The sequence below is a fragment of the Tursiops truncatus genome, chromosome 3, assembly GCF_011762595.2.
Source record: "Tursiops truncatus isolate mTurTru1 chromosome 3, mTurTru1.mat.Y, whole genome shotgun sequence".
NCBI lineage: Eukaryota > Metazoa > Chordata > Mammalia > Artiodactyla > Delphinidae > Tursiops > Tursiops truncatus.
Window position 1 is genome coordinate 12,081,920 of NC_047036.1, and position 13,179 is coordinate 12,095,098.

Consider the following 13,179-nt stretch of genomic DNA (forward strand, 5'->3'; position numbering starts at 1 on the left):
CTGTTAGCCTTCTTCTAAGAGAGGGGCTGTGAAAAAGTGCGCAAGGAGTTCCTCAGCGTATGCTGAGATCCAGGGAGGAAGGCCCGGCTTGTCTGGCGGGAGGGGCGGCTTATTCCGTGTTCCGAGCGGGGCAGTCCCGCTTCCCGCCGGCTTCTTCCCCGAGGCCCCAGCCGCCAGTTCTGGCCTCCGGCAGGGTGAGACTCTCCCATCCAGTTCCTGTTTGTCCCTCTCCGCCCCTTCTCAGGGACTCCGCCATCTCCAGCAACAAGACCCCACACAACAGCTCCATCAGCCACATCGAGACGGTGCTGCAGCAGCTGGACGAGGCCCAGGCGCAGATGGAGGAGCTCTTCCAGGAGCGCAAGATCAAGCTCGAGCTCTTCCTGCAGCTGCGCATCTTTGAGAGGGACGCCATCGACGTGAGTGTCCCCCCTGCCCCGCCCACCCGGGCCTGCTCCCAGAGCTCCAGCACCCCTCCTCTGCCCCTCGCCTACTGCCCCAGCCTCTGCGCTGGGAGGGGGAGGGGGAGGGGAGGGAAAGAGCGGCTCCTCCCAGCTCGGCCCTGGGAGATGGGGCCTGGCTCTGGGGCAGGCAGGTGGGCAGCAGGACAGACACCACACAGCAGGACAGCAACGTGAGCGAGCTTTGAGAGTGGATCCAGGCAGGGCTTCTACAAACAGGGCCACCTTGTCACCTGGGCTTGTTCATCCTTGATTGGACCCCTCAAAGCAGTCCCCTTGTCCTGGAAGCAGAAGCGCAAGCTCAGGGCAGTGATGCTCTTCCTCCCTCCTTCCCTCCCCCCCGCCATTCCTCTCCCTTCAAGGATGAGTGTTCCCAGAGCCTGTGGTCATAAGCTGGTACGTCCCAGGAAACCCCATTTTTTCCCCACAGAAGTGTTCTTAGGCGATCTGTGATTCTTACCTAAAAGATTGACTTTTGCACCTTATATGTGACTAGGAGAAAGAAGGACAGGTTTCTTTTCTTTTTCTTCTTCTTCACAGAAGTGTTCTCAGGCGATCTGTAATTCTTACCTAAAAAATTGACTTTTGCACCTTATTTGTGACTGGGAGAAAGAAGGACAGGTTTCTTAAGAGGGCGGTTCTTAATTCTCTGCCAGGCAAGATCTTTTACTTTTGAACTTGGTGAAGTACAAGCAGAAGTAAGTATAATTGGATGACGCTGAATCTGTGTGTGAAATGTGATAAAAGGAACCAAAACTCCGTGGGTGAGCCTGGCTTCCTGGAGCCAGTGGGCTTCATGCCGCTGCTGGCAGGGACCTGCTGCCTGTCCAGATACCTCCAGGCACCCCAGGTGGCCCGTGCCTGGCGGCCAGAATCTGTAGAGCCTGCTGTCTCCATATCTATCACTTGTCCTGCGTTCGGAACAGGGCCTTGAGGGCAGTGGGGTCCGGACCGAGGCGCCACCGAAGGCAGAGGGATGGCAGGGCTGCCGCAGCTCAGGGGGACCGTCTGCCCGAAGTGGGCCTGGAGCTCGTCCCTCGGTCCCGCCCCGAGTGGTGGTTTGGTGTGTGTGCCTCTCACAGGGGCCTTTGGTTGCCTGCTTGTCTAAACTTCCATCAGTGTTTTCATTAAAGAAAGGCCATCTTGGCTGTTTCATTGTCATCACTGGTTGATGACAAGAAAGGAGTCAAACCCTGCACATGTTGCCTGGTAACAGCTACTCAAGGGCTCTGGTCTTAATCTTCCCATCCACGTGGAGCCACATGAAGAAGAGGTGCGCTGGTCTCAATTCGCGGTGCCGCGCCACAGCTGCCAGTTTGCAGCGTTTGGGGGTAGCCAGGGTCACGGTGCATCATTGGTGGGTAGCCAGGGTCGGGCGCATCATCGGGGGGTAGCCAGGGTCACGGTGCATCATTGGTGGGTAGCCAGGGTCGGCCACATCATCGCGGGGTAGCCAGGGTCAGGGCGCATCATCGGAGGGTAGCCAGGGTCAGGTTTCATCATCGGGGGGTAGCCAGGGTCAGGGCGCATCATCGTGGGGTAGCCAGGGTCAGGGCGCATCATCGGGGGGTAGCCAGGGTCAGGGCGCATCATCGGGGGGTAGCCAGGGTCAGGGCGCATCATCGGGGGCTAGCCAGGGTCGGGCGCATCATCGGGGGGTAGCCAGGGTCAGGGTTCATCATCGGGGGGTAGCCAGGGTCAGGGTGCATCATTGGTGGGCATCCAGGGTCAGAGTACATTATTGGTGGTCAGCAAGGGTCAGGGTGCATCATTGGGGGCTGGCCGGGGTCAAGGTGCAGCGCTGAATGAACAGAAGAGCCAGCGTGGCTGCCTTCCTCTCAACCTCCACTTCATAGGAATTGCTCCTGGTGACTTAGCTGCTTACTGAATAGTTTCGATCAAGAAACACAGAGCAATCAGAAGTATTATTGGAAGTTTTCTTTCCAGGACATTTTGATATTTGAAATAAAATATTGGCTTTACTTGTATTAATGTTATCGCAAAGGGAAAAAATTTTTTTTTATTGTATTTCTACTTTCATAAAACTACTGTTTTAAAACGTAGATCAGGAACCAAAAACATACATTTTCCCCACTTGATAGCCACAGAGTTCCACATGGCCTCAACAAAGCCACTGCTCTCGGCCAGGGATAAGGGCTTTCCTAAGCTGGGAACGTAACCCTGCAGTTCAGTCACAGACCAGCTAAAATATAGTTTAAAAGCTTTTAAATGTCACAGCCTGAGAGCCTCTGTTCTCTGGAGTAATCCTGAAAATGTGAAAAGCTGAGCAGTTTAGGCTCTGCAGGGGTTTCCTCTCCTGTCTGGGAAGATGCCCCCTCTGACTGCCCGTAGGAGGCATGGAGTCATCTTTGTGGCAGAAGTTCATCTGTTACCTGGTCAGTGAGAAAAATCCCCCATATCACTTGTATTTCAGTTGAAATAGCATTTCCATCTCTCAGAAGTGGAGCAGGGTTTCTTATGGCTTAGAATATTGCTATTTCAGTCTCCAAATATTCCATATAAAATCTGCTGTGTTGGTCTAAAAAGAACAACAAAAGCCTTACACTAGCATCTTGTGACAGTTTAGTTATGGAGAACAGTCATAACTATCTGCATTTAGAAAGGAAAACAGACTTTCTAAAAGTTCGGGGCTACATTACAAAAAATTGTGTCAAAGTTATTCCTTCAAAGAATCTCTGTTCAAAAAAGCCTTCCCCTTTCTGGAGCTTTGTTTGTGCCACAGATTTCTTTTCTTGGCTTGTGTGGTTATTAACAACGCTGAACGTGAGGGCAGGATTTTTCCTGATGATCCTGGATCCTGACCATCGCCAGCGTTTCTTTGTGCTCAGTGAGTGTTTTTGAATCCTGCTGCTTTTAGCACCTCGACCTTTGTTTATTGTCCATTTCTTGAGTGTTTTGAGCCTAATGTTGTCTCCATGAGGCACTGTCGCTGAGTCTGTAACTCACCACCACACCGAACTCTCTTCTCCCTCAGTGTCAGAAAACAAACAAACATTAAGAAAGAAAATTCCTGGACTCCCCTGGTGGTGCAGTGGTTAAGAATCCGCCTGCCGATGTAGGGGACACGGGTTCGATCCCTGGTCCGGGAAGATCCCACATGCCGCGGAGCAACTAAGCCCGTGCGCCACAGCTACTGAGCCTGCGCTCTAGAGCCCGCGAGCCACAACTACTGAGCCCACGAGCCACAACTACTGAAGCCCGTGCACCTAGAGCCCGTGCTCCACAACAAGAGAAGCCCGCGCACCGCAATGAAAAGTAGCCCCCACTCACCACGACTAGAGAAATCCCGTGCACAGCAGCAAAAGACCCAACGCAGCCAAAAATAAATCAATAAAATTAATTAATTAATTTAAAAAATTCCCCTTAGAATAGAAATAAAGATTAAAGTTATGGTAATTTCCTTCCTTTTAAAAAATATTTTTCTCGTAGCCTCTTGGTTTGTGTCTAATTTGGCGTTGTTGAAAATGATTACTTTATAAATTGATATAATTTAATAAATTAATATAATGTGCACATATATTATGGAGACCAAGTAATAAAAGGAAGAAATCAGGAAGATTTGGGCAATAGGAATTTGGAGAAGCCTTAAGATGTTTATTACTTCCCATCTCCCAGCTGGATTCTGTGTAAACTCTCTCACATTCTCAAATTCTCAGACTAATTTCCTTACAGCTCCTGTGGACAAAGTCAATGAGGATCCATGGGAAATGCTATTTCATTGAAGTGTGGAGTATAATATTCTTTCACAAGAAGTTTTTCTCCTCCTTTCTGGATTTCATAATTTTTGGTCTTAGTTTTTAAAAAGTATAGCATGAAAGTTTTCAAACTACACAGAAGTAGCGAGAATAGTACAATGACCTTCCAGATGCCTGTCCTGTAAATTCAACATGAGTTTGCCCCTCTTACGTCAAGTATCCTCTTGCTATTGCTGTGCTGTAGTGTTGCAGAGGAAATCTTTGCCAGCTGATCATGTTTCTGTCCTAAAGGCTTTGTGAATATCTCTAAAAAATAGGCCATTTTCTTGCATAACCACATCCTAAGCACCTCGCCGTTAAGAGTGATGCTTTGGTGTCTGCTAATACCCAGCCTCTGTTCAGATTTCTGCAAGTACTGCAGAGAAGAGGCACGTGGGGTCTGCCCCTGCGTTTGGTGGTTAGCCTTTTCATCTAGAATCCTCCCCCCATCCGCCCTTCTCTTTTTCCCGTGTTGTGACTTGTTGAAATAACATTCAGTTGTCAGAGGAACCAGGTCCCACGTTTTGCATTTTCTCACTTGATCTCTGGTAGGCTGTTTAACTGCTGGTCTTTCCTCGACATTTCCTGTAACCTTAGAAGGCAGATGGGAAGACCCAGTCAGGTTCGGGTTCATTTTGGTACCAGAAGCTGCGCAGGTGGCTCAGCATGGTTGCTCCTGTCAGGAGGCGTGTGCTGTCTGGTCCCGCATCTGCAGGGATTCTGTGGGCGGTCTTTGGGGCAGGAGGTGCAGCCTGGTCCCCGTCAGCCTCTCGGGATAGTTCACTGGGCGCTGATGACTTTTACCTCAACAGGTATTGTAGTAGTAGTTTTTTTTTTTTTGGTTACAAAGAAGTTTTTTAATTTTATTATTTCTACATTTAATAGCTAGATTTAACTGTAAAGAGGAACTTTCCTTCATCGTTGTGTGCTTAAATAATTAATTTTCTCCTTTAAGAACCAATTTTGTGGATGAAGGTTGGTGCCCTTTAATCAAAACCAAAGAGCTTTTCATTAATTTCTGGCTTTTTAGATCTTTTTTTAACATCATTAGGAATTAATGGACTTTTGTGTATTCTGTGTATTTTATTCAATTGTGGTAAATTTTTTTAGGGTCTAATGGTCCCAGTCACCTGGCTCCTGTGTCCTTTTGACACAGTCACCTTATTCTCTTCCTTCCCTACCTGGCACAGTGAGACATCACAGCAGATATTTATTTTTTAAGTCTTGGTCCTAAGCAGATAACTTTCCTCTGTCAGATCATCTCAGACCTTGAGTCTTGGAACGACGAGCTTTCTCAGCAAATGAATGACTTTGACACGGAGGACCTCACAATAGCAGAGCAGCGCCTGCAGCACCACGCGGACAAGGCTCTGACCATGAATAACCTGACCTTCGACGTCATCCACCAAGGGCAGGACCTCCTGCAATATGTCAACGAAGTGCAGGCCTCTGGTGAGCAGCGCGTTCCGCCCTGGGACGGGTCTCGTGTCCCCGCAGGAGCGCATCCGGTTCCTTTCAGGGTGTGCGCAGGTCCCTTACCCCTGTGATTGAGGTGTTATAAATACGTGCTCTCTGAAAGGAAACGTTTTGCTTTCTTTCACCCACATAATATGATCACATTTAATATTGACTAGTGTACTTACTCTTAATATTCCTGCATGTTATTTCAAGTGGCACGAACTTTAGTTTTACAAATTATATATTGTTGGATCTCCACGAATGAAATGTAAACCCCAAGAAAATATTTTCATGTCCTTTATTTTTTTCTTAGTTTTATATTTTACCAGCAGATGTCACTATAGGCTCAAAAACGTAGAGGGAACTGTAGTGTTAGAAACTTAGCAACAACCTGTGTCCTACGTTACTCATTTTACACAAGTCAAACTAAATGCTTCCTCAAGAGTGAACGGGTATACAGTGGATAACAACGGAAACAAACCGAAGTTTGTGCATTTAAAAAGGACTCACTTTCACCAGATATCAGTGTAGGAGCAGAAGTAGATTGATAGGAAACGGGTTTGCTTTGATTAGCTGTATGTTATATTTGGCTTTGGACCACATCAAATTTATCCTCTGAGACATGCTCGGAGGCAGGCGTAAACCTCCTCTGCTGCCTCTGACCTCCTCAAACTTGGCCTTCACAGTAATGGCTTGACCCGGCGCCGGGCAGGTAGTTCACAAATGCAGCATGTACGTCATGCTCCCTTAAGAACAGGTTGAGTTACGGTTTTCTCAGGGTATATGCCCAGTAGTGGGATTGCTGGGTCGTATGGTAGTTCTGTCTTTAGTTTTTTAAGGAAACTCCATATTGTTCTCCATAGTGGCTGTATCAGTTTACATTCCCACCAGCAGTGCAAGAGGGTTCTCTTTTCTCCACACCTTCTCCAGCATTTATTGTTTGTAGATTTTTTGATGATGGCCATTCTGACCTGTGCGAGGTGATACCTCATTGAGTTTTGATTTGCATTTCTCTAATGATTAGTGATGTTGAGCATCCTTCCATGTGTTTGTTGGCAATCTGTATATCTTCTTTGGAGAAAACCATAATTCAAAAAGAGACATGTACCACAATGTTCATTGCAGCACTGTTTACAACAGCCAGGACATGGAAGCAACCTAAGTGTCCATCGACAGGTGAATGGATAAAGAAGATGTGGCACATATATACAATGGAATATTACTCAGCCATAAAAAGAAATGAAACTGAGTTATTTGTAGTGAGGTGGATGGACCTAGAGTCTGTCATACAGAGTGAAGTAAGTAAGAAAGAGAAAGACAAATACAGTGTGCTAACACATATATGTGGAATCTTAAAAAGAACAATGGTTCTGTTGAACCCAGGGGCAGGACAAGAATAAAGATGCGGATGTAGAGAATGGACTTGACACGGATGGTGGGACGAAGCTGGGACGAAGTGAGAGAGTGGCATGGACATATATACACTACCAAATGTAAAATAGATAGCTAGTGGGAAGCAGCTGCATAGCACAGGGAGACCAGCTTGGTGCTTTGTGACCACCTAGAGGGGTGGGATAGGATGGGTGGGAGGGAGACGCAAGAGGGAGGGGATATGGAGATATATGTATATATATAGCTGATTCACTTTGTATACATATAGCTGATTCACAGAAACAAACTAACACACCACTGTAAAGCAATTATACTCCAATAAAGATATTTTTTAAAAAACAAAAAGAACAGGTTGAAGTGCTGTTTGAATTCCGGGCCTCCCTTCAATGTCCGCAGGCGTGGAGCTGCTTTGCGACAGAGACGTAGACATGGCCACCCGGGTCCAGGACTTGCTGGAGTTTCTCCACGAGAAGCAGCAGGAGCTGGATTTAGCAGCCGAGCAACACCGGAAGCACCTGGAGCAGTGTGTGCAGCTCCGCCACCTGCAGGCCGAAGTGAAGCAGGTAAACGAATGTGCGGAGTGAAGGGGACCCAGCCGACAAGCGAGCGCTCGATGAGTGCTCTCCTGGTAGCTCGGATGTGTAAGCCTTGGGGCAGATTGTCCCTGATCAGAACACAGCTGTCCTGGTGTAGAATACAACACACCCCCGACACACCACAGCTAGCGTGTAAAATTGAGCCAGTGCCTGGGCAGCTCTGTGTTTACTCTGGAGTGGAAAAGCCTTCGTCACCCAGCAACTGGTCACTTGAGAGTCACCTCCACTTAGCTTGTTTTGTTATTGGTTGTCTCTTGCCTGAAACCCTGACCACGTTGCTTCCCGGGCTGAATAACTATATGATTGATTTTTTTTCCCCAAATAGACTGTTAGCAGTCTGGCCGGGATCACAGGCTGTGTATGGCTTGGGTCTTCTTGTGTTCTCAGGATACGATACTCCCATCTCCCAGATGGCATGGCAAAATACAAATGGGACATTTGGAAGAGATTGCTTTTGGCTCAGTGCCGGTGGGATTCCATGCATGTGCATATTTAGCCTGTCTGTTACATTTTATCACGTGAGCAGGGAAACCATGGAAGTATGGCTTTCTGGGATTCTTGTAGTTGTGTAGAAAGGCATCTGTTTGTTTGATTGGAGGGGCTTAATGGTTGCCAAATGGCTGTTGTAGCCCCAGCTATCACCTCCACATTCCAGGTATCAGGAAGGGAAAAGCATATCAAGAAAGAGGCAGCACCTGGATCAGAAAAGAAATGTGTTCCCCAAATGGCCCAGAAGCCCCTGCTTTGATCTCAGTGGCTAGAATTGTGTGGTATTTGCAACCAAGCTGTCATAGGAGCTGAGAACTGGCTTTATTTTAAGCTCTTTCCCAAGTCGGGATTTTCTGAGTAAAGGACATGAAGACACTAGGTACTGGTTAAGTAACCAGCAGTTTCTGCCACAAATGATTACCCAGAATGACCTTCCACATCCCTGTGGCTTCCATGGTCAAAACTGACTTCTCATTCTGTGATGCTAAGAATCTGGTGGTGTGGCCCTGAGCATTAGCCAACAGCTAAATTCATCCTTGGGTCAGTGTGCTGTCTTAACACTGACTCTAAAGTGGAAAATACATTAGTGACATCAAAACAGTTCCCTTATCAGGCACTTTGCTAATTCTGCATGTCCACGAGGCCTAAAAGGAGTGAAAGATACATATGTTTGAGTATCAGGGAATTCTTTGCAATCGTAGGTTTCCTCGTATGTGATCCTCAGTCTGGTTTGACCTGTGGACTGATGATCAATCCTCCGGACCCTCCACCTTTTCCAGCTCCCACTTGAAACTAAACATGATAGAATTAATTTTAAAATGCAGCACTTAACGATCAGATACCAGGGAAGGGTAGCAGGCTGTTGCCAGTAGGATCACGAGGAAATCCCTGCTTCGCAGGTAAGTGAGCAGCTCGACCGCCGAGCACTCGGACTGCGTCACTGCTGGTCCATGGCCTGGATGCCCCAGAGGGGCTGCTGCATGGAGTTCCCTGTGTCGTGTTTCAGGTGCTGGGCTGGATCCGGAACGGAGAGTCAATGCTGAACGCCGGGCTCATCACGGCCAGCTCGTTGCAGGAGGCGGAGCAGCTGCAGAGGGAGCACGAACAGTTCCAGCACGCCATCGAGGTGCGGACGCCCAGCCTGGCCCCGGAACCCGGCCTCTCCAACCTCAGGACCAGCCTGTTAAGTCCCCTCACACGGCACTGACCCTGGGAGCCGAAGGGGGTTTAGTGGAAGCCCAAACGGCTGCGCTTACGAGCCTGCAGTTCGTTACAAGAGGGGGAAGCAGTCTGGCAACTGCAGTGATGGGAGGCTGTCCATGCCCACCAGGGCGACCTTACCGCAAGGGTCCCAGAGGCCGGGAGTGGCTCTTGCTGTCCCCTTGCTGTCAGGGCCCTGGCAGGATGCACCTCACCTGTCGGGAACATCTCGGCACCAGGGAGCCCGAGCTGGGGTCTCAGCTGAGGTTTTTCACATTTTGCTGATGTTATAGGCACAGTTGCTGCTGTGTAACTGGTCTTGAAAAATCAGGGCACTTGGGGTGGCTCTTCAGGACCGGGTGCCAATCACCAGTTCCCTTTCCCCCATAAACAGTGCTGTGCACAGAGCTCCTGTGACCCTGGGGAAAAGCAGCGTCCCTCACCAGAGGGTTTTGTGCCTTGACGGGGTCAGTGCTGTGCCGGGACTTGAGCAAAATGGCTCGGCCAGTCACTCTCACAGCATATGGATTAATTCATTTTAGAGTATTTTTGGAGGGTGGAGGAGTTAATGATTGTGACGGGTGGTCTCAAGGCACAGTCAAGGGAAAGAGAGCATTTGATTATAGAAAACTTGTTTCCTGCTCTAGTTATATACATATTCCCAGCCAGAGATGAAAACCAAAGAAATTACCATTAATGTCTTCCCTAGATTAATTTACTCTCAACTATTCAGCGCCAGTGGACAGACACTAACACTTCTCCCTGAAGCCCAGACTCTGGGTGAATCTTGTGAAAATCGTACCCTGTGCCAAGTGCCTTCTAGTAATTAAATCACTGATGCGCCTCACCGTCTGGGTAACGGACAGGATTACGCTGGGTACAGTGTTTTATGGGGCCATTGGTACCACTTCAGGTGAAATGCAAAATTTTGCCGTTGTTTAAAAAAAAGAGAAAACTCTGTGTCCACAGAGACCCATGTGCTTCCCCCTGACGGCTGCCCTGCCGGGCCCTCTGGTTTCCCCGAGGACCCTGACCTCAGCCCCTCACAGAAGCTTCTAGTGAGGATACGAGAGCAGGAGTTGTTACCGGATTTGCCAGTTTGTCTTCATAGATTCATTGTCTGGCATGGACCTCCAGAGAACACAGTTGGTTCATTTTTAGCTTTTAACTGTGTTTCTCTCTTTCTCTTTTTTTAAATCAGTAGTTTTTGAAAACCTTTTACTCGAGTCCAGTGTTTAAGGTAAAAGTGAAATAAAGAGCATTCACTTAGGCCACCTTTTTCTCCACTTGTTCATTAGCCCCTGGCCGCTATTATAAGAAGAATCAATAGCAATAATAAACTTGGAACGTTTCAACAGCTTTTTTAGAATATTGGCTGCTAAGGGTTTTTCCTGCTATCTCTCAAAAGCTGGAAAGTCCACAACCAAGACCCCATTCTGGAAAGTCCTAAGGCATTTTATCATTCCCTGGGTAAATATAAATAGTTGTTGGTAGGCGTAAAAGCTTTTTTTTAACTAACCTGTCAGCTGTGGTTTTCGAAGCGTCCTAGTGAGTGTTAACTGAAGTCGTTCCCGTAAAAGTGAGCAGACGGAAGAGCTGCGGCCTTCCCGCTCCTTCCGCTCTCTCCCCCCCTTAGAAGACCCACCAGAGCGCACTGCAGGTGCAGCAGAAGGCAGAAGCCATGCTGCAGGCCAACCACTACGACATGGACATGATCCGGGACTGTGCCGAGAAGGTGGCCTCGCACTGGCAGCAGCTCATGCTCAAGATGGAGGACCGGCTGAAGCTGGTGAACGCGTCCGTGGCCTTCTACAAGACCTCGGAGCAGGTAGGGCTCCCCGCCGCTGCCGCCTGCTGAGCCTGGCTGCACGGCACGGCTCAGTCCTTACCTCGCCGGTCAGTCCTGGGCCAGTCGAACAGAGAAAAGCGGCATTATGGGATTAAGATTATTCTTGCTTCTCTTACGTATCAAAAAAGAGCAGGTCGGAAAGGATCTGAGGAGATGTCCCTTTTCCTCTCATTTAAATGGATGGCCTGACACAGGGCAGAGAGAGGAGGGAAATTCACCTTGTATTTTGGCCTTGTTCTGAAAGCCTGCATGGCCGCACGCCAGGTGGCGGCCCCGGCCCTCGGGCCGGCACTTGTCATCCCGTGGGTGCCGAGTGGTCCCTCTGAGCCTGGATTCTCTCCTGCCGCAGGTCTGCAGTGTCCTCGAGAGCCTGGAGCAGGAGTACAAGAGAGAGGAGGACTGGTGTGGGGGGGCCGACAAGCTGGGCCCCAACTCCGAGACGGACCACGTCACCCCAATGATCAGCAAGCACCTTGAGCAGAAGGAAGCGTTCCTGAAGGTACGGAGCCGGCCTTCCGGGTGTGGTGCCTCAGTGACGGGGTTCGCAGCCCCCCCGAGGGTCCACCTGAGCCGGTGGGGCGTCCGGACTGTCAGTCCCGCAGCTGCGGCCACTCCTCCGGCCCCGCCTGCCTCGCAGCGCCCCTGCCCTGGAGAGAGATCGCGGTGACCCTGCCTCAGCCATAAGTCAGCTGATCGGAGATCTTAAACTCTTGTTTCAGTTGTCATTTGTGCTCTCCTTCTAGTTTCCACAGACAGAGAGCCAGATAGAAAGCTGTGTGCATAAAGATCGGGTGGAAGTCACAATACCAAGTGATCCTGAACAGACACGCAGAGAGATTGATTTGGGGGAACAAAAATGCCTAGAGCTTAAAATAATCTTCCTTTGGAAATACAGCCTCTTGAGGAATAAAGACTGTCTCAGAACACGTGTGAGCCCAGTGTAGAGTGGACACAAAGCAGGAACACCCCTTGTGGTTCACAGGACCAGTTACTAATACTGTACTTATTCAGGAAGTGTTTCCTGCAAGAGAAATTTAATCCCATTCAAAGCCTGGCTGAAAGTTTTAACTCTGAGAAGCTTTAAATGAGGCACTTATCAAGCCTGCTTTGTCATTTGTATATAGAGTCCATACCTGAGTTACTGGTGTGCTTTGCAACAATTAAATTTTAAAAAGTGGTCAAAATGTTTAGATACATTGACTTTGAATGTTTCCACGTTGCATTCTTTCACTTGTGAAAAAGTTCTCCTGAGGTTCTGTTGGTGGCCACTCAGACCTATGAAAACTAGGTGTGGTGTTTACTTTCCATGTTACTTGGTTTAGTTTTCCTCCTTGCTCCAGCATCCTGACCTCTCTGACACCATTTCCTGTCACATTTAATCATTTCTGTTTCTGTTTCATTTCTGAAGGTGATCCTCTGAGCTGACAGAGAGTTATTGTTTAGTCTGGGAGAACAAATTGTAACTCTTTGAAAATTCTTACCTGGTAACTTATTATGAGCTTCCACCATAGAGATTTTCTTTTTAAGCAAATCAAGGTGGGAAAACAGTTGGAGCTTCCCAGGGTCATTAGTTGTAACTATTCCAAACAGGACCTGAAAGCCCCACCCCTGCTTGTCGGTGCTGTTTAAGTTTAGGAAAGGTCCACCACTACTGGGATGTTTTGGGGTGGAATCGTTACAATTGCCTCTCTTTCTCTGGAATCCATTTAGTATAAAACAAAATTACATACTACTTAGTTAATATAATTAAGAAAGATATTTAGGTAAAATTACAAAACAAAAATAATCACAGACCTGGTCAGATTCTTTCATTCAACTAGGATATGTCTTTGGTGTGTTGGATATCTTTAAACTTATTATGGAAGTTTAAAAATGCTTATGGAAATTAAGAGAAAGGATAATGAACCCCTATGTACTTCTCACCCAGCTTCAATAATTACCAACATATGGGCATATGCCCACCTTAACTGGATTATTTT

At 48.1% G+C, this 13,179-nt stretch overlaps 1 protein-coding gene across 9 annotated transcripts in view; it reads left to right on the top strand.

Moving 5' to 3' along the window:
- The window catches only part of TRIO (trio Rho guanine nucleotide exchange factor), a 372,439-nt gene that overhangs the window by 231,742 nt on the left and 127,518 nt on the right, over positions 1 to 13,179 (top strand). For all 9 annotated transcript variants that reach the window (XM_019951041.3, XM_073802019.1, XM_073802017.1 and 6 more), the window contains exons 13-18: positions 245 to 419; positions 5,473 to 5,668; positions 7,463 to 7,629; positions 9,158 to 9,277; positions 10,988 to 11,179; positions 11,550 to 11,699. In XM_019951041.3, the coding sequence (XP_019806600.1) occupies positions 245 to 419; positions 5,473 to 5,668; positions 7,463 to 7,629; positions 9,158 to 9,277; positions 10,988 to 11,179; positions 11,550 to 11,699 (1,000 nt within the window). The remainder of the gene's footprint in view (positions 1 to 244; positions 420 to 5,472; positions 5,669 to 7,462; positions 7,630 to 9,157; positions 9,278 to 10,987; positions 11,180 to 11,549; positions 11,700 to 13,179) is intronic.